This window comes from Hemiscyllium ocellatum, chromosome 7, assembly GCF_020745735.1.
Source record: "Hemiscyllium ocellatum isolate sHemOce1 chromosome 7, sHemOce1.pat.X.cur, whole genome shotgun sequence".
Taxonomy (NCBI): Eukaryota; Metazoa; Chordata; class Chondrichthyes; order Orectolobiformes; family Hemiscylliidae; genus Hemiscyllium; species Hemiscyllium ocellatum.
The window spans coordinates 37,878,648-37,901,121 of NC_083407.1; the positions used below are offsets into that span (position 1 = coordinate 37,878,648).

The 22,474-nt window shown below is 39.5% G+C and overlaps 1 protein-coding gene across 1 annotated transcript in view; it reads right to left on the bottom strand.

Annotated features, from left to right (window-relative positions):
• The window catches only part of thsd7ba (thrombospondin, type I, domain containing 7Ba), a 578,787-nt gene that overhangs the window by 64,192 nt on the left and 492,121 nt on the right, over positions 1-22,474 (bottom strand). The window contains exons 21-22 of the mRNA XM_060827743.1: positions 15,733-15,901; positions 2,391-2,564 (exon numbers count right to left, since the gene is read on the bottom strand). Of these exons, the coding sequence (XP_060683726.1) occupies positions 2,391-2,564; positions 15,733-15,901 (343 nt within the window). The remainder of the gene's footprint in view (positions 1-2,390; positions 2,565-15,732; positions 15,902-22,474) is intronic.

The window sequence follows — 22,474 nt, forward strand, 5'->3', positions numbered from 1 at the left end:
AGGATCTGAGGATAACTTGAGCAATTTCAATTAAGGACAATGTAGTGGAGTGTAATTAAAGAGGAATTTGGCATCTAGATTCAGGACATTGGTAATGTTGATGGTCAGTTTTTTTTCTTTTGGAGGCAGCAATTGCCAGGTTGACTTTACAGGAGCAGAGATGTATTGTCGCAGTTATACAGGGCCTTGGTGAGCCACACCTCGAATATTGTGGGCAATTCTGGTCTCCTTTTCTGAGGAAGGATGCTCTTGTTCTCAAGGGAGTGCAGCAATGGTTTACCGGGCTGATTCCAGGGATGTTAGGACTGACGTATGAAGAGAGATTGACTAGGTTAAGATTGCTTTTGCTGGAATTCAGATAATTAAGGAGGGATCTCATAGAAACTTATAAAAGTCTGACAGGACTGGACAGCATAGATGTTCCCAATGGTGTGTGTGTGTCCAGAACCAGAAGTCACAGCTTGAGGATTTGGGGTAAACCATTTAGGACGGAGATGAGGAAATATTTCTTCACCCAAAGAGTGGTGAGGTTATGGAATTTATTACCACAGGTAAGTAGTTGGTGCCAAAACATTTAATGTATTTAATAGGCAGCTAGATATAGCACTTGGGGTGAATGGGATCAACGGTTATGTGGATAAAGTAGAATTAGTCTACTGAGTTGAATGATCAGCCACGATCTTGATGAATAGTGGAGCAGACACAAAGGGCCGAAAGGCCTCCTCCTGCTTGTTTTTTCTATGTTTCTTTTATATCTTTCCTGAGACATATGGATAGCCACACAACAGACTGACTCCAAGCTTTCACAGCCTACTCAGAATTTTGCTTCATCAGGTTTTAATTTTCTTGTGCACTTGTCTACAGAGAGAATGAGTGCTTTAACACACAAAGGTTACACAGTCCCATGACCCTCTCCAACTGTCCATCAATCCTATTTGGTCATGATTAATGGATTCCAATTGCCTGCCTTTCATGCTTAGATTATGCCCAAGCACATTCTTTTCACATCTGGATTCCATTTGACCAAGTGGTTAATTCTAATAGTTTGTCCTAAGTTGAGTAACCACTGTGGGCGATGCGGTGGCACAGTGGTTAGCACTGCTGCCTCACAGCGCCAGAGACCCGGGTTCAATTCTCGCCTCAGGTGACTGACTGTGTGGAGTTTGCACATTGTCTGCGTGGGTTTCCTCCAGATGCTCCAGTTTCCTCCCACAGTCCAAAGATGTGCAGGTCAGGTGAATTGGCCATGCTAAGTTGCCCCAAGTGTTAGGTGTATGGGTATGGGTGGGTTGCGCTTCGGCGGGTCACTGTGGACTTGTTGGGCCAAAGGGCCTGTTTCCACACTGTAGGTAGTCTAATTTAATCCAAATGATTATCAGAGTACTTTGCTAATAGAGTAGGAGAAGTGCCCCATTCACCCTCTTTCGAGGTAATATCTCTTGGCCGGTATTTGTAGAAGTTTGACTCCATTTCACAGCTTTTGGAATGTAGGAGGTAAGGTGGTGCAAATGTTCATCTATCTCTGAGACAGTGATTTCAAGAGTAGCTTCAGTTTTTTTTAAAATCCATGTAATAAATTCATCAAGTCATTGTTTCAAAATAAAGCATGGCTTCATAACAAATATTAATCATCAATGATTTACCATATTCTATACATAAAAATAGCATGGATACACTAGCTAATATGTTTCATTTTTGGTTCTGCTCTCACCACACTCATAATTCTAATATAGATAACTGTCATAATCTCTGCTGAATGTGGAACCTCACAAATATTGCTCTAAATTAAAAATGTTACATTAAGTAGTCAAAAACAGGAAAATAAAACAAGCAACATAAAAGATAGAACAATTTTTCATTAAATTAATTGCCATCTGGCAAAACAAGGAAACCTTGACAAGAAATTGGCTGATTTCCCACAGTAGCCTCAAGCAAGAAAAGACTCAAAATGATTATGCAGTGAGTGTAAGAAATAAACAACTCCTTCCTAGAAATCCCTCGCCTAATTTTGAAATTTCATTGATTGTGGGATGGAAGGGAAAAAAAGTAAATATCTTAGGCTAAGTTCATATATTCTTAATGTCTAAAGTGTTAAAGATTCTAGAAATTAGGCATTAAGCTTTGCATAATCTTTGTAATCAATTCCAAATTATAGTTGGTCAATTAAAGCAGTTTGAATGGTGTGCAAATGGTGTAGACAACTATTTGTCAGGGCTCATGTATCTTGACTTTCATGATTCACACCCTTTTAATCCAGTTGTGTGTTATTACATTGACCAATGTTAAATAAGCTGAATTGATTGTTAATTATTTTACAAATTATTGATGATAAATTTGACAATTACATTTTTTAGACAAATTTTGCAACAACCTTCTTGGTTTGTTCTCACCTGTGCAATGCCGCTCCTCCCACATTTGTGCAGGACAGTTAGCCTGGTTTTCCAACGCCTGGACAATAACAGCTCTGGAACGGGTTTGACGACCAATTGTTTCAAATCTCTTTCCATCCAGGCAAATCAGCTGGCATGAACTCCATGTAGACCACTCAGTTAGGTGACAGTCACCTGGTATTACAATTGAAATATTTCATGACAACAATGCTCACCCCTAAACAAAATAATGATCGTGCATGCACTGAATGAGCCATTTCTAAACTTGTAGCAATATTAACTTGCAGCATATAGTGTCATGATGATGGATCATAACTTCAGATCACTTGTAGACATATTGATCATTTAATATCAAGTTTAAAAAAAAGACATAATCTCTGCTGAATGTGGAACCTCACAAATATTGCTCTAAATTAAAAATGTTACATTAAGTAGTCAAAAACAGGAAAATAAAACAAGCAACATAAATGACTGTGGATGTACTTTCAGTGGCTTACTAGAGATCAAGATCCAAGAACTTCACACTTAATGGGATGTCAAGGAACTTTGACAGGATGGATTGAAAAGGGAAGAAATGTACCACAAACAGTTATCTCCTGGGAGTTATTTCTGACTGTGAACATCATGGGATAAAAGACAATAGTCTCAATTAGACATGTGTTTTGTGCCTTTTCCTTTTGGGAATACACAAGGCCAAGTGTGTACTACTGGAAGACAGTATGCTTGTGAACTGCGGAGCTCATGTTAATAGCCTGGGTTCAAGCACTAGCATGCTGCAAAGGTAACAGACAAAGAGCTCACTAAATACCCTACAATACGGGTAAAGTAATGTATACTAGAGTCAATTAGTCAGTTTTCCTTTAACAGGACAAAACAAGGATTCTCACTCTGAGTGCCACCTGTAAGCCACTGTTAAAAGGAAATGAACAAAAGCTATGCCAATAGTCCTGAAATTCACAGTTTAGCTATCTGATGATCAGAAATTACCCATTATGTTTGACTTGTATAGCTAATGTCTATCACTTTTGGACCCATTTCTCTTTTCTCATCTGTGTGCATTTGTTGCATTACTATTTTACTTGCATTGAGGAACTGATAAAGTTACTAGTTTGTTATTACAAGAAACTCTGGTTAAATTGATTTCTTTAAAAAAAAATCCCCAGTATGTTGCCTGGGTTGAAAAGTCTCAGTTATAATGAGAGACTGGATAGAATGGGTTTATTTTCCTGAGAGCAGAGGAGGTTGAGAAAGGATCTGATTGACAAAATTACAAGTGGCATGGACAGAGTAGATTGGAGGAATGCTGTCCTCATGGCAAATGTGTCTAAGACCAAAGGGCATAAGGTTAAAGTGAGGACCAAATAGTTTAGAGGAGATCTGAGAATTTATTTTTCATCCAGAGAGTAGACATATGGAACATGCTAACTGAGAGCATGATAGAGGCTCCCACAACATTTAAAAACACATTTGGATAAGTACTCAAAATGTCAGGGCATACTAGGCAATGGACTAAGTGCAGGTAAATGGGATTAGTGTAGTTTGGAGTTTGTTAGTTGGCATAGACATGGTGGGCAAAAGGGTCTGTTTCTGTTCAATATGACTCTATGCAACACTAAAACTCTTTTAATTCATTTGATCTGGGAGGTAGGTATCCACAAGGAAGAAGTGCTTTATAATCTTGCTGCAAACAACCAAAGCAGCTGAAGGAGAAAGAAGGATAGACAGTTCAGCTCTTATCTGCACAGAGCTTGACACATTAGGGTATCCCAACGGAACCCCTAATAACTTGAGGAACCTCATCCATGTCTGGCCATAACAGCAGCAAATATAAGCCCAATCACAGAATCATCTTTTACAGTGGGGCAATGTTGTTTAAGAGTTTCAGTGCTGCAGCAATGCAAGACATAAACCACCCATCAGAGATTTATTGATCAAAACAAACAGTATGTTCCTTAGATTGTTGATAATTGGCAGAGTAAAGACTGTACTCAACTATCATGCGTTTGCAAACCCCAAAACATAAAGTCTGAATGTGATTCTGTGAAAGGATTTTTCAAAAAATACTGTCCTGAGTATGCGAATCGCTACACTATCAAACAAGGTAAGTGATACAGCTACTAAAGTGGCTCATTTATCTTTGTTGGAAGTGTCATTCATTCATAAGTAGGTACCTGTTCCCAGCAAACTAAACCAATATGTTCAAACTTTCCAGGAGCTTGGAAAGAAATAGTTCCTCTTTGCCTTCTCCATGGGCAGCACATCATTACTAGAAAGCTACAAAGAGGAAGCAATAAGAAATGTTGAGTTAAAGCCAAAGGTTGTCTGGCATTTATCTGTACTGCTGCAGCACTGCAGAAGTACTGTGCAGCTAAAATTCAGTGAGCCATCTAAGGATCATTTGCAAGGTACCTTAGCCTTCAGTGTAAATAAAGGTTTCTTCTAATACTTAGGGGGAAATAGAGGAATCAACAGGAGGAACTATTTGGATTTTTGACAATTGAGGAATCACAGGAGAGGACAATCATTCATCCCAATTGCACATTATCCTCAAAGAATGTCTTCACAGCAGTTCTCTGGAATTTAAATAGGGGAAATACATGGGGAGGCTTCAATCCCGCAGAATGATTGGTGAATTTGACATATTGCAGGTGCACCTCAGCTATGCTCCAGGCAGGCATGTTGCCACTGTCAGTCAAGGTCCTCTCTTGTTAATTTTTTTTTGTTGCTTGATGAGTATAGCACTAGAACAGAATATTTAATTCACCCCAGTCAGTCAGCAGTCCAATCAGAATTTAACAGGTGAGTAATGTCTTGCTCCAAAGAGCCAATATTTACATTATATTCGCAGGTTACTTCACAACCGCAGGACTTCCCAATTACAACAATCCAAAAGGTTAGAAAAAGCAGTATTACGTGGAAATAAAAGTGCTGGTCACGCAAGACCTCCAGTTTGAAGTACACAATGACAAGTGTGCTTCATTGAAAAGCTTATTAGTTTTCTCCTCGTAGCATATTACATATTTTCTTTTGTTCCTTAGCTAAATGGCAGTGTTAAATGTCCACCCAAAATAAGACTTGCCCACTTCATGACCCTCTGAGCAACGGAGATGGTGGTCATCGAATGCTCCTAAGACAGAGCTAGATAGGTCTTGACCAACAAGGGAATCAATAGTTATTGTGAGATAGATAGGCAAGTGGAGTTGAGGGCATGATCAGATCAGCTATGACCTTATCAAAATAGCAGAGCATGTTAGATGAGCCGAATGGTCTACCTCTCCACTTAACTTTTATATTTAACAGTAATTGCCATTTAATCACTGTGAAGAATTACAGACATTTGAAGGGATACCTCTTAATGGCAACTTATCTCACAGCACTTCCATAATGTCCAACACAAAGAAACCAAGAAACCTCACCAATAATACAAATGACATGCTTCCAGTGCACCAGCACATCAGAAATTAGAATAACCTTGCATATATTTAAGGCTGAAAGAGATAGATTCTTGATCAGTCGGGGAAATCAAGGGGAATCGGCAGGACAGTGTTGGATCAACCATGATCCTATTGAATGGTGAGTAGGTTCAAGGGGCCATACAGCCTACCCCGCTCCTATTTCTTATAGTCTCATTGCATGTTCTTCTATGAAGATCTGGAGAAAATATTAAATGACAGATTAAATGACTGCCTATACATAGGACACCTCCGACTTTTTATCATTGGGTATTTTAGGAGAAGAAGCCCTACAGTGTGGAGATAGGCCCTTCAGCCCAGCAAGTCCACACCGACCCTCGAAGAGTACCCATCCAGATTCATTCGCCTACTACTCCTACATTTACCCCTGACTAATGCACCATACCTCTACATCCCTGAACACTGGGCAATTTAGTATGGCCAATTCACCTAACCTGCACATCTTTGGATTGTGGAAGGAATCCAGACAAAACCCCCACAGACACAGGGAGAATGTGCAAACTCCACACAGACAGTCGCCTGAGGCTGGATCGAAACCAGGTCCCTGGCACTGTGAGGCAGCAGTGCTAACCACTGAGTCACTGTGCTGCCCACAATCTTGTGATAACCCTGTTAAGAGCAATAATTTCTTCCAGCAATGGAGCCATAAGCTTTTCACTGTTATGTGAGTGATGACATGGCCTGCTGCCAGGCTCATCTTACCTCCTTAACCATCTTATTGCCATAGCTCAGGAGCTGAATCTCCTCCTGTCCTCCATGTTTCTGAACAATATGTTTAAAAAGCGCATCACAAGAAAATTGTTGCTTCTACCGTTGCTGCTTCCAGACATTTTAAGTTACCCTCAACCATCTAAGCCAGACAGATAACAAACCAACTGGAAGTCAAGCAGACCAAAAACAGAATCAAAAATAAAACAAACATCAAACCCAGACCACAGGAAAACAGGAAAAGGTCAGCCACAGAAGAAAACATGCAGAAACGCAGGCCTCTGATTTCAAAGCAACTTCAATAGAACTCACTGGGAGCTAAATTGGGAAATAAGTGCAAGGTACTGGGCTGTGTACCTGCACCTATAAGTTGACATGCATGCAACATGTTAACTTCATGCTATTTGCTCATTATAATGATATTATACAGCTAGCATATACTGGACTGCACCCAGCAGTAACTTGCTTTCACCACTTAACATTCTGCTTCAGGCTGGCTTGCAAAGGGTGCATTGCTTTAGGGAGATGGAAAGGATGTGGGGTCATTTGACAATATAGTGAATTATACAGGAAGTAATTCTAATCAAAAGATTGAGGGAGCACGTTGGTATGGAGGTCAATGTCAAGAAGAAACCCAAGGATGTGCATACAGTTTTGAATGGTGTTCAATGATCTCACACATCAAGGGCAAGTGCATGAAATTTTAAATACAATGGCCTGCTAACTGCACCACTTGCCTTGGTAATATATTATTATTCAGTACAATATTCAGTTTACCACAACCCTACCACTAACTAACTAACAATCTCTATCAATCAGGATTCTTGCCTGAAGTTCATATGTTTTACCTAGCCTACACACTAGGCACTTGCACAAAGCTCCTGACCAAACTTCACAGGTTTCACACACTGTCAAATATTCAACATGTCAGGTATATCAGCAAAATGGTACTAATCATTGTTAGAATACCAAACCGGAGGCCATTGTTATAGGCAGAGGTGAAACACTAATCTCATCCTCATTTCTCATCCTCTTTTTTCTTATCCCATAAGCCCATCATTCCACAGCCTTGAGATTCCAGATTTGCAATTCATGATTGATGCTTAAATACTCACTGAAATAGCCTCACAAGCCACTCCGTTTTGGAGAAGGTTATAGATGAAACATTGACTTCTCCACCTTCTGATGCTGGGTTGAGAGTGTGGTGCTGGAAAAGCTTTCCTGATGAAGGGCTTATGCTCGAACCGTCGATTCTCCTGTTCTTTTATGCTGCCTTCCCTGCTGTGCTTTTCCAGCATCACACTCTCAACTCTAATCTCCAGCATTGGCAGTCCTCACTTTCTCCACCTCCTGAATCTGCTGGCTTGCTGTGTTCTTCCAGCCTCTGACTTGTCTACCACGTGAGCCAATTATGTCAAGTAAAATTAGGGATGGGGAGCAAAACCCGGCAGCAGATTAGGGCTTCTGAGCCTGGGGCTTGCCTGCACCATTTGTTTGTTTATTTTTTCTCTCTCTCTTCTCCCGTTTTATTTTCTTTTTTATTCTATTTTACTTACCTCTTGGTGAAGAGTTTGATCCCAGTGACAAGTAGGCTCAACAGCATGAACTCAGTCCAAGCAACAGTGGCGGAGGTGAGTTCAGGCTCTTTGAGGCTTCTGTTGAGGCGGTCTAGTGCTGCCTGAACACCTAGTTCAGGCTTCGGATGAGGTTCCAGGAGGCCACAGAGTCGTCTGCAGTCATTCCTCATGGTTGCTTCAGTGATGGCTGACGATGAAGCCTTCTGCCAGACTTGACAGGGTGACAGCAAGCCTGGCTTCCTGAGCATGCATGGTAGCAGCAGCAGGAGGCAGTTGCTTGAGGACAGTGAGTCCAGCACAGAAGGAGTGAGCCTTCAGGAAACACCTGACAGCAGTGATTGCGAGTCCTGAGTTAAGTGATAGCACCAGCACAAGACTCGAGGTGGTGGCAGTGGCATTGGCTTTTAATGGCAGGATGGCCTCTGCAGTTGGCAGAGAAGGCAACATCTGTGATTGGTGTCAGTCAGCCATGGCAGTGCGGGAGGCTGAAATCGATACTCTGGGGGAGTCGACAGGAGCAGTGGTTTCTTCAGCTGCAGAATGGTAGACCCCGTGAGGGGATTCCTGATATGAACTGTGCGACGAAAGCACAGCATAGAGGAGGATCGGAGCCCCTGTAGGAAGTGCAGTTCAGACGTGGCTAAGTACTTTCCAATTTAATATTTGACATTAGCTTTATTTCTTCATTTTTCTATTTAATACTAATAATTACTGCAATGTTTAACTTTTAACTTTGTTCTTTCTTTCTACCGTGTTCTTAAGATTCTGTAGCTCGGTACTTGTTCCTAAATGATACCTTGTGTGGTGACAATATAAACTTTTCATTGTATTTGAATACGCATGACAATAAAACAAATCTAAATTTAAAAATGCTAGGCTTGCCAGTGAAAATCACATCTAATGTAATAATAAAATTATTTTAAAAACATTCTTCTGAGTTACAAGCTGCACAAGGTATAAGCAAACACCTGACTTTTCTATCATCTTAACATAATTTCAATCTTATATATTTTAGTTTTCAGATTCCCATGAAGCATCATCAAACCAGGCCAGGCCATAGAGGATTAACAAGAACAGAGTGAAGATAGGGACACACAAATGATTTCACACTGACAGCCAAAAGCTCAGCTTCTGCTCCTCCTTTGTCTTCAAGTCACTTGTCCTGCTCTGAGTAACCTCTGCTCATCCCCCCCCCCCCCAATTTATTCTATGCAGAATACTTAAAGAGCACATATGTTTGGAAATTACTACCACGTGCAGAAGTCTTAAAGGCAATAAAAATTCCTGTAGCAGCTGCCGTATCAATTAATGTAGATTTCTACAAGTTGAATGAACTGTGGGAAAGCATCAAACACCTGAAGCAATAGATATTAGAGATCTACCAGCCAAAGGCCTATGAATGGTTGATGAGCCTGTAAGTGGTTGATGAATGGGGTAGATGTTCTTTACTGCCGCATGTTTGAATGTGTGAAGTTAAGAGAAGGTGATGACTGAAGTGCTGAGCTCCAAATGGGCCCCAGTGACATCAAATTAGTGTTTTATTTCTTCTCTCATGAGATATGACTGTTGTTGGCTAGATCAGCATTTGATGTCCATTCCTCCAGCCCCCTTGAACTGAGTGACTTGCAAGACCGCTTTGAAGCCGGTTAAGAGTTAACCACATTGAAAGTGCAATTAATGGCTGCCACAATCATCTGTGCACACCAAGTCCATATATATGAGTCCAACAACCAGAAAATATATGGTTAATGCACATTTTGGACACAGCATGCTTCTGGTGCTCTGTGGTTCTGTTTGTTCAGGCAAAGAGCCAAGCAAGCAAAACTGACCTTTAAGCTTTAAACCCGCAGGAGAACTACACTGCACCTGACATCATTATACATTCAGATAACAAAGCAGCAGCTTCAGCCAACCTGCAGGAACAGGTTATTACCTTGCTGAAATCTATTTTGTAGCTACTGGTTTCCAATTAGTTACTGCACTTAAATGCTTATATGTAGGAGAAAAGGCTTTTTTCAATTAAAAGCAAATGTTAATTTAGAATTCTGAATTTTGCTTGATTAGTCTCTTCTTAGCTTGAATCTTGCTGGATCTTCATAAATGGGACCTCAGGGACAATGGAGTCTGTCTTTTGATTTGCCTGGATGCCTGTTTTCAGGTTCAAGGCAATTTTCTTTTTGAGCAGGATAATTCAGGAATCATAGATTCCCTACAATGTGGAAATATCCAGTCCCACATTGACTCTCCAAAAAGCTTTCCACTGAGATCCACCCCAACCACCACCCCACACTTATTCCAGCATTTCCCACAGCTAATCAACCTAGCCTGCATATCCCAGGACACTATGGGCAATTTATCATGACCAAACCACCTAACCTGTGCATCTTTGGACTGTGGGAGGAAACCAAAGCATCTGACAAAAACCCACGCAGATACTAGGAGAATATGTAAACTCCTCACAGTCACACAAGGGTGAAATTGAGCTCAGGTCCCTGATGCTGAAAGGCAGCAGTGCTGACCACAGAGTAACCATGCCACCCCAATTTACATTCCAGCAAATCAATGTATGAAATTCAGGCAGACTATAAAACGTGCAAGTAGTCTACTACACTAGATTAACACCCGGGAGTAAGGATAAATATCACCTCCAACGAGAAAATCAATCCGTATATATGATCTAACATCAGGAAGAAAGCCTCAGCAGAATAAATCAAGTAAAAGTGCAAGAGCAACATCTAAGATTTTGAACTTTTTATCAAACAGGTATTTGTTTCAACTCCTATGTAAAGAAATATGAACTGAAACAGAATAAATTCTGGGAAAAAGAATATTCTACTGTGAATCATAGAAATTGTAGCTTGCAAGTGTGAAAGTGTAAGTGTTTTTCACTGACAAGGACCATGATTGAGAGGTACTTTCCAAGTCACAAACTGTCACAGTTAACCTTTTGAACCTGACATGAAGGAGTTCATAGTGACCTAAGTATTTTTCTAAAAATTCTGTTTGCAGTTTGTGGCACAGCTGCTAAAAAGGGACTTTCCGTCTTCAGCAAATAGGTTCTGTACATTTGACAAATGTTTATCAGTGCTTTTAATGTTAGTTATCATTAACTGTTACTTACCCTTAGAACATACTGATGATTCATTAGAAAGTTCATACAAATATAGAGTCCCAAGGTTTACACCACAGAAAAAGAGCATTCACCCCACAGAAACTGCACCATTAAAAATAAACATCTATTCTCCCCTATTTTGTAGCATTTTGTCCATAATCTTGTATAGCTTAGCATCACAAGTGCATATCTATATACTTCTTAAATGTTATGATTGTTTCACATCTACCACTCTTACAGGCAGTGAGCTTCAAATTCCCATCACTGTCTGGGTGAAAAAAAATCCTAATTTCAATAGCAACACAGCATAAATTAGAAATGCAACCAAGGCAGGGCAAATTCAGCCATTTGATTTCTAAATATGAGGCTTAATGACAACAGTATTAGAGGTAAGTCAGATGAATTAAGAGCTTGGATTGATATATGGAACTACAATGTTGTTGCATCACAGAGATATGGTTGACAGTGGGTCAACTCTGGCAATTTAACATTCCAATGTATAAGATTTTCAGGCAGGACAGGGGAAGGTGCAAAGTAGGAAGTGGTGTTGCATTATTAGATAAGGAGTCACTTACTCCAGTAAGGAGGAATGATATCTTGGAAGGGTCATCAAATGAGTCTTTGTGGGTAGAACTTAAGAATAAGAAGGGGACAGTCACACTGTTAGGAATGTATTATAGATCCCAAGCAGACAATCGAGGAACAGATATGTAACCAATTCACTATGTTGTGAATAACTAATACGAGGATAATCATATTAGGGAATTTCAACTAGCCTAATGTTAATTGGAATAATCATAATTAAAGGGTTTAGAGACAGAGGAGATTATTTGAAATATGTACAGGAAAGCTTTTTATGTCAACATGTTGATGGTGCTACGAAGAGCAGTTCTGTGCTGGGGAATGAAACGTCTGCAAGCCAACTTCCCAACTCGGTAAACATGTCCACTCCAACTGCAACCAGCACCTGAGCTACAAATCATTACCCAATGCTTGAACATATAATAGGTACAAAGGGAGCAAAATAATGCAGGCCCTAGTGGAGCTTTGGAATTGTTAGGGAGAGCTCAAGAAAACAGTTAAACTAAAACAAAAGGGGTAATAAGAAAATGTTGATGGACATGATTAGGAAGAATGTTCTCGAAGTATATCAAGGGGAAGAAAATAACCAGGAAAAGAGTGGGGCTTAATAGGGACCAATTAGACAAACTATGCATGAAGCCAGAGGATATTAGTACAGTGTTAAATGAATACTTCACATCTGTCTTTACTCAGGTGGAGAGGGATGTAAGTACAGAATTTGCGGAGATGGGCTGTGACGTTCTTTAGCAGATTGATACAAAAAGCAAAGAGGTATAGAGGGTTTTGGTAGATTTAAAAATGAACAAATCCCTAGGTCCAAATGAATTATATGCTAGGCTGTTATGGGAGATGTTGGAGGAAATTGTAAGGGCCCTGACCAAATTTTCAAATTATCTCTGGCCACAGGGAGGTGCCAGAGTACTGCAGGACAGCTAATGTGGTTTACACACGATGTAGTGGAGATAGACCAGGGAACTATAGACCGGTGAATTTAACACCAATACAGCAAGTTAAAAAACACAAAACACCAGGTTATAGTCCAACAGGTTTATGTGGAGGCACTAACTTTCAGAGCGCTGCTCCTTCATCGGGTGCTTCAAGAAGCAGCGCTTTGAAAGCTTGCACTTACTAATAAACCTGTTGGACTATAACCTGGTGTTGTTGATTTTTAACTTCGTCCACCCCAGTCCAACATCGGCTCCTCTAAATCATGACCAATAGGGAAACTGTTGGAGAAAATTTTCATTTAGAGAGGTAAGGTTTGGTTAGGTATCATCAGCATGGCCTTGTCAGAAAGAAGTCATGTCTAACAAATCTGATGGAATTTTTTGAGGAGGTGACCAAGTGCTTGGATGAAGATAATGCAGTTGGTGCAAATTATATGGATTCCAGCAAGGCCTTTGACAACATTCCATCATGGCAAACTGTTAAAGAAGTTAAAAGCTCATGGGATCCAGGATAACTTGGCAAGGTGGATCAAAAATTAGCTTAGTAATGGGACAAAATGGATAGTGCCGAAGGTTGTAAGTGTGATTGGAGGCTAGTGCAGTTGTGTACCATGGGGATCAGTGCTGCATTCCTTATGTTTATGTTATTCATAAATGATGTAGATAAGAATGTGGGAGGGATGATAAGTGAATTTGCAGATGACAGGGAGTTTGGTGGGTAGTTGATAGTAAGGAGGAAGATGTTAGGTTACAGAAAGATATAAACTAATTGATCAGTTGGGCAGATCAGTAGCAGATGGAAGTTAACCCTGATAAATGTGAGGTGATTCACTTTAGAAAAAGAAAAAGACAAGGGAATACTCAATGAATGGCAAGACACTAGGTCATTCAGAGGAACAGAGGGATCTGGTGGTGCCTGTCCATAGATCCCCGAAGGTGACAGGACAGAACAATAATTAAGAAGGCATATGGCACACTTGCCTATATCAGTCGTGACAAAGATTATAAGAGCAGGGAGGCCATATAGGAGCTGTACAGAACTTTGGTAAGGCCACAGCTAGAATACTATATGCAGTTCTGGTCACCATACAATAGGAATGATGTAATTTCACTTTAGTGGTTACAAAGGAGGTGCCCCAAGATATTGGTTGGGACATGGTGTATTTGAGAGGATGGATAAGCTTGGGTTGTTTGCTTTGGAACAAATAGGCTTGAGAGAGGACATGGTACAGGGTGAAAATATCAGCTATAACTGTACATTTACAAAAAGAAAATCAGCAAAATGCACACTGCCTCAAATCATTAGTTGTCAAGTTTTAATAAATTTTGATTAAAAGGAATTGCTTGAAAGCATTAACTCTATCCCTTCATGGATGCTGACCGACCTGATCAGTCTTGCCAATATCTACAATATTTATATCAGATTTTTGGCATTCATTGTCATTGCTTCTTGTTTTAATATTCATAATCTTATATTTTAACTATATTAAAACTTTCCAGGTGATTTCACTAACATTGTCCTAGACCCAGCTATCTATTTACTGGCACCAATGATCTTCACTCCATCATAAGGTCAGAAATGTAGATGTTCACTTCTGATTGTACAATGTCCAGCATCATTTCCAAGTCCTCAGATATCGAAGCAGCCAGTATCTATAAGCCGCAAGACCTGGACAATATTCAGGCATGGCAACATGAATAGCTACTATCATGCATGTCACAGAAATGCCAGGAAATGACCATCTCCAACAAGAGAGAGTGTAGCCTTTGTTCTTTAACATTCACTTGCATTACTATGACTGAATCCTTGACTTTCAGCATCTTGGAGTTATACTGACAGAAGCTGAACTAGGTCAGACATATAATTACATATAACTACAATGGCCACAACAGCAGGTGGAGTGCTCAGAAGTTTGTAGCCAGTAACTCAACTCCTGACTCCCCAAATCCCCAAAGCCTGTCCACCATTTGCACGTCACAAGTTAGGAGTGATTTGGAATACTCTGTACTTGACTGACAAGTGCAGCTCCAACAAAACTCAAGAAGCTTGAAACTACTCAGGACAAAGCAGTCCCCACTTGGTTTGCATTCCATTCACCCCCTACCACATCTAATTCCATCACCACTGATGCACAGTAGCAACAGTGTGTGTTATCTGCAAGATACACTACAGTAACTTACCAACACTCCTTTCATCAAAGCCATTACCTCTACCATTCAGAAGGACCAAGGATGCAGACACATGGGAATGCCACCTGCAATTTTCCCTCCAACACACAGCCCAACCTGACTTGGGACCATGACAGTTACAGCACTCTACAGGTTCTGACACACCAAGGACTGTAGTAGTTCAAGAGATATAGTTATCACCTTCTCCAGGGCAATTAGGGATGGGGTAAAAAGTGCCAGCCTAGCAGCCATTCCCACAACCTATGAATGGATGAAAAAAATGTTGGCTTTCCTAATATGCAGAATTACAGATTATTAACACTATGTCAGTGATATCAGTATTCATTTGGCATCTCTCATGCTTGTAGTTTGAATGCATCGTAGAATGTTAATATACTTTAAAGGTATAAGTGTATGTTGTTTTTTTCTGCTAAGTAACACTTGAAAAAGTGCATAATACTAAAGAGAAATATCAGCGATCACAGCAGCTTGCCAGTGAATAATTATATGATAACACCGATATGAATTAGAATCAATTAGGTCATAAATTGCAAGCATTAATATTGATATCATGAAGCATTATTGATCTTCCCTTTTACAAAACCATCAAATTTGTCATAAATGGAATTAAAAGCATTGTAACAATATCTCAAAGAGCTCTTCATTTAACTTGCAATGATTTTTATGCTTCAATACATTGTCAATATGATTACCAGAAATATTCCAAAGTATTAAAAATTCATATTTATGTGAGGTAACCATATGACATTTTACCTGGACAAGGCACTGAACAAGGAATCTTTAATCCCCACACATCAGATATTCCAACTGGTCTGTTGCCACACAATTCATTCTCCACCACCTTTGCTGAACCTGGGAGTCTTCCATCATGAACAATACAAGAGAGATTACGCACTTTAAAACCATCACCACACTGTGCTCCCTGCAAAATAAAGTAAGTATTGATTATAGTCTTTGAAGCATTAATAAAATGTCTATGAGAACTGAGATCCAAACCAAATTGAGGCAACATTATCTGACTTCTGTTATGGGTTGTAGTGAAAATGGATTATTGATATTTAACTTCGATCATTTGACTTTACTAACTGAGATTTACCTGGATTAAAAGTACTTTTTTAAAGGATGCTACTGACCTAGAATGACTGCTGTGATTGGTTGACTATCCCAAGCACCCAGGTCAAAACAATGACACTAATTGCATTGGAATTGCCATTGTTCTCAAGAACCATTGAAATTCAATGCAGCAGCAAGGAATTTGCATCTTTTGCTTTATTCACACTTGCATGACAAATTCAGATATTGAGTAATGATAGGTTGCTTGCAGCGAAACAATGACACAGACACTAGAATCCTCAGAGGAATTGTACAGCAACAGCAGCATTTGAGCAACTAAGGAAAGGGAAAGCAAAATTGATCGAACATTCTTTTCTGCTGAAATCTCTCAACCTCAGAAGGCAATGCTCATGAAAAAGCAACCTAGGAAACAACAATTCAGCAAGAACTCAAGATTATCTCAAAGTTTCACTGCTCCTTAGGAAATAGGTTGAAACATTTGGACACAGTATTCACTCTTGCAATTTAATGATTCTAAAAATCAGGAACTTGCAACCTCTTTTATGATCCTATCAGTATGGACACACCTACTCCTAATTTATAAGAATTATTATTTGTGTTTGTGTGCCTGATTTTGATGGTGTGATTTTGTATTTTTCTCAGGTTGAAAAGGTAAAAAAGAAACTCTCTTTCAAGCAAGTAAACATAGGATTTGACGTTTTCTTCATTTTTGATCTGGTGAACTAATCTTAATTGACGTCTAATAACCATGCAAGCAACAGGGAAGGTTAAAAAGACAGGAGCCAATCACTCATTGGTGAAGGTGTGGCCAAGTGATATTATCATCAGACTATTAATCCAGGGACCCAAGTGATGTTCTGTGATCCATGTATCAATCCTGCCATAGCTGTTGCTGGAATCTGACTTTAATAAACATCTGGATCTCAGAGTCGAATGATGTCCATGAAGGTGTTGTTAATTATCGGAATAAAAACAAAATCTGGATGATTAATGTCTTATTAAGGAAGGAAATCTATATTCCTTATCTGATCTGACCTGCATGTGACTCCAGATCCACAGCAGAATAATTTCCTCTTAACTGTCTTCTGAGAAATTAGGGATGGGCAATAAATGCTAGCCTAGCCAGTAACACATATCTCATCATTGACTTTTTAAAAGAAACTCTTCACTTGTTCAGAACTTCGAGAGATTTGCAAGTTAAAATGTAAATAATTGCATTTTCCTCTCTTCAGAATGAAAATCCTCATCCTAAATTTAGCCTTTCTTTCAACATGATAGTGGAAAAGCAGTTAAATGAACAAATCTTGGTTCCCTAGTTAAATTCAGCTAGGAGAAAGTGAGGCCTGCAGATACTGGAGACCAGAACTGAAACATGTGTTGCTGGAAAACTGCAGCAGGTCAGGCAGCATCAAAGGAGCAGGAGAATCGACGTTTCGGGCTTATGCAGGAACAGCTATGGCAGGATTGATACATGGATCACAGAACATCACTTGGGTCCCTGGATTAATAGTCTGATGATAATATCACTTGGCCACGCCTTCACCAATTAGTGATTGGACATCAATTAAGATTAGTTCACCAGATCAAAAACTAAGAAATGTCAAATCCAATGTTTTCTTGCTTGAAAGAGAGTTTCTTCTTTATCTTTAAACTTGAGAAAAATACAAAATCACACCATCAAAATCAGGCACACAAACACAAGTAATAATTCTTATAAATGCCCAAAACATCGATTCTCCTGCTCCTTTGATGCTGCCTGACTTGCTGCGCTTTTCCAGCAACACATATTTCATCCCTAGTTAAATTCTCAAACAGACTGAATTCTTATGTCTCCTAGTAATTACTTGCTAATCAATTGTGTTCAACAGCAATCTGATCATGAAACAAGGAGAGTGGTGAGGAGGAATCAATATACATGAGAGAGATCTTAATTCCTTATTCCAAAATGAACAACTGAAGGCAAAAAAAAAAGCAGAGAACATCCCAATAGCATATTCAAATATATGGACAACCTTTATACAATCTTTACACTATCTTACTGACATTCTTATTTTTAAATCACCAAAATCTTCTCTTAATATATTATACAAAACATATAGATTGGTTGAAAACATAATTATTCTTTAACTCAATGACACATTAACAATGTACCTAAAATGGCAGTCTGTACTCAGATAACACATTCAATGTATTTATTAGCGAGAGCATTAAATTTGAATTGAAATACATAAAATTCTCCTTTATTCTCTTCGATGAATACTACAATGCAAAAGCAGTAAATAAATATACATTGGTGTAAGCGTCTGTTGAAATCTCTGCCAAATTATTTTTGCAAGTCCGTAACATTCAGTCTACAGAGAGATAAAGTATTTGCTATTCCTTTTTAAGATACATTAAATTAAGGAACCAACTTGAAAGCAAAATTTTATGACACCTAATCCCATCTATTTTCCATGCAAATATTGTTATATAATACATTATCTGTAAAACAGTATCTTCTCTGAAATGCTAAAGTACTTATTATGTTTGCAATGATATAACATTTGATTTACAGATAGAAAAATTGGAATAGAAAAATCTTGATGAATATAGTGAAAACAGCATCAACAATAAATTTTCAGGAAAACACAACATTCAGCCCTGCATTATCTCAGTGCTTCTAAATCAGACCTGTACATTGCCATTTTACTATACATCTAATTTCTGAAATTTATTTCCGGTCTGTTTCTCCATGTCTAAGCTTTTATGTTTGCTTCTTCACCTTTCATTTTTTTTTACTTGCTTGCTTATAAACATCAAAACTTTAATTCAGGAAGTCTGACTCATTCATCACATACCAAAATGTACAAAAACAATTAAGCTTAGAGTGAAGATGTTTTCAGTAATTTGAACCAAAACTTGTACTGTTAAGCACTAAGTGAAAAGTAGTTTTATTTGTTTGCAATTTTCACAATCCAGGCAATTTTGAGATTAACAGCTCCATCAAGGAAGAGACAAGACTTATTCTGTGAACACTATGACAATCTGGTACCCGGCTGGCCACTGATATTTGCTACAAATCTTCCGACTCCCATAGTTACCAGATACATCCTCACATCCTGCTTCCTGTAAAGACTCTATTCCATTCTCTGTTCCAAAGATGCCAACTTCAAAAAAGAGGCCACTGAATGTCCATCTTTCTCTTCAACCAAGAATTCCCCATCACTGTGGTTGATAGGGCCCTCAGCCATGTCTAACCCATCTCCTGCACTTTGGCCCTCACCCTTCTCTGCTCTCCCAGAACAGCAATAGGGTTCACCAGTCCTCAGTTACCATGCCACCAGTCCTCAGTTACCATGCCACCAGCATCCATCCACATCCAAATGGTCATTAGCCACCATTACCACCACCTCCAGTGAGATGCCATCATCAGACTCATATTCTCCTCCCCTCCCTTGTCAGCATTCCACAGGAATGTTCCCTTCAGGGTACATTGATCCATTCCTTCACTCCCAACACACACATGCTCTTGCCCCCAACCCCACAGCCATGTAATCACAGAAGGTGCAAAACCTGTCTATTTATTTCCTCCCTTCTCACTATCCAAGGCCCCAGACACGCCTTCTAGATGAAGCAGTAATTTACCTGCACTTCACTCATTCTAGTCTATTGTATTTGCTGTTTACAATATGGTCTGCTCTACACTGGGGAAACGAAATGTAGACTGGGCAGTTACTTTGCAGAACACCTACAGCCGGCCCACAAAAATGACTCTGAGCTATTTGTTGCCTGTCACTTCAATACACTACCTTGTTCCCTGGTCAACATCTCTGTCTCGGGCTTGCTACATTACTCTAGCAAAACTCTGTGCAAGCTAGAAGAACAGTGTTTCATTTTCTGCTTCGGGACCCTGCAGCCTTCAGGACTCAATATCAAGTCCATTAGTTTTAGGCCCTGAACACATTCTCCCATTTCCTTACCCCAACCCTGACACACCAGGCCTTGTCATCACATAGGCTATTATCAACCCATTGTCAACCACTAATGGTCTCTATTCGCAACTATTGATTCTCCTTGGCTGACCTGTGCCTATCCTTTTGTCTGCTCAACTGTTCTCTCTCACTGGAATCCATCTCTACCTATCAGTTACTCCTCCACTGTTTCCTCTCATCTGGAGATAAAAGTCTGCGAATGACAATTAAACCCATTAGGTAAAACCATCAGGTAAATCCAATCTGGTTCAACAACGTCCTGAAGGAAAGGAAATCTGCTGTCCTTACCTGGTCTGTGTGCGACACCAGACACACAGCAATCTGGTTGACTCTTAAATGCCCTCTGTGCAATTTGGAACAGGCAATAAATGCAGGCCTAGGTAGTGATGCTCACATTCCTTGAATGACTAAAAAAAAATCTGGATTAGAGTGGTGCTGGAAAAGCACAGCAGGTCAGGCAGCATCTGAGGAGCTGGAAAATCGAGGTTTCGGGCAAAAGCCCTTCATCAGAAAAAAACTCTACTTTCTCTCCACTGAGCTTCTCCAAAGATTTCTGTTTTTATTTCTAATTTCTAGTATCTGCAGTTCTATGGGGGTTTTTTTGTGATTGCTATTGCATGCTGAACAGGTTACATTGATATGATAGACATTTTTACAGAACATTTGAGGAAGACCAGATGTTCGGTATTCCTCAATTGTGAACCTAAGCTGTCATGAGTTCACATGACATCATCAGAGTAGAACGCTTCAGTGTTAACCCTTTGAGACTCATAGATAACAAGCTTTTGTATAAATATATTTAAATTTGTTCAATGATACAAAATTCTTAGCAACTCCTTATACTAAAGAAGGGTTTATTAAAAATTGTAAAGTATCTTAGAATTCCTCAGACGTTTCAAAGCATGTAACATCTAATTGAATATTTTGATAAGTAACAATTGTTATTACATGGCAATTAATTCATACACAAGCTCAAACAAAATTGTTAATTTGATAACTGACCAGTTAACAGGCTTTTGGGTGAGAGAAGAATGCTAATTAGGATATGAGAACATCTTATCCTCTGCAACCTAAGGCAATGGTAGCTTTATATCCATTGTAAATGATAAATGGAACATACTTCTGCTTAATAGCTTATTCAAAATATTTTCTGACAATATTGCATTCCCTTCGGACTAGACTGGAGCAACTTAATCACATGTTCAATTCCTGGAACACTCAAAACTCAACCTGACTCCCAAAGAAAGGCATAGGTTTAGGGTGAGAGGGGAAAGATATAAAAGAGACCTGTGGGGCAACTTTTTCACGCAGAGGGTGGTACATGTATGGAATGAGCTGCCAGAGGATGTGGTGGAGGCTGGTACAATTGTAGCATTTAAGAGGTATTTGGGTGGGTATAGGAATAGGAAGGGTTTGGAGGGATCTGGGCCAGGTGCTGGCAGGTGGGACTAGATTGGGTTGGGATATCTGGTCGGCATGGACAGGTTGGACAAAAGATCTGTTTCCATGCTGTACATCTCTATGACTCTATGACTCTCAAGAATGCTACAATGGAGACAGCCTATAGGTTATCAAAGTTTAATGCAAAAAGTACATATTTTCTCAAGTTTTCAATGCTTTTTAGGATCCTGTCATTTTTGAATAAATGATATGATGAAGAGAAAACGTAAAGCTGCAAAGCACATTTATTTCCTATGATTCTTAAAGTAGAGTAATGCTGATGAAATTAGATATAAAGTAAATCAGAAAAGAGCTACAGACTGCTCTCTTTTTCAACATCAACACTGTTGTACATATCAAATCTGCAGTGATTCTACTGAAGTCAGCCAGGTGGACCTCACAGAATATGAGTTCCAAGATCGCGGTTGTAAATCTGGTCCAATCAGGTTGACAGATTAAAACGAGGAGTGTCAGACATTCAGCCACTCTGAAAGCTGGCTCTGAGGAGACTGAACCTGAATTAAGGATTTTCCACATGTAAATTGACAATGACTTGGTGATGGGATTCTGGCCTCTGTGGAGTTATTTCAAAAACCTATATCATTTTGTGCTTTCAATTGGAATATCTAATCAAGTTATTGTCCACATCAGATAACCGTAACATAAAGTTTGTGCAATGGGGTAAATGCCCAGAGAAGTGGAGCCGGCACTGAACATTGTAAACTTGAAATGTTTTTGTTTTCACTACAAACCTATTATACACTAAAACCTCTCCAGTCTGGAATACCTTTGACTAAGTCAATTTTTAGTTTAGATCAGAGTGGTGCTGGAAAAGCACAGCAGGTCAGGTAGCATCAGAGGAGCAGGAAAATCGACATTTCGGGCAAGGGCTTTTGCCTGAAACATCGAATTTCCTTCTCCTCAGATGCTGCCTGACCTGCTGTGCATTTCCAGTACCACTCTGATCTAAACTCTGGTTTCCAGCATCTGCAGTTCTCACTGTTGCCTAA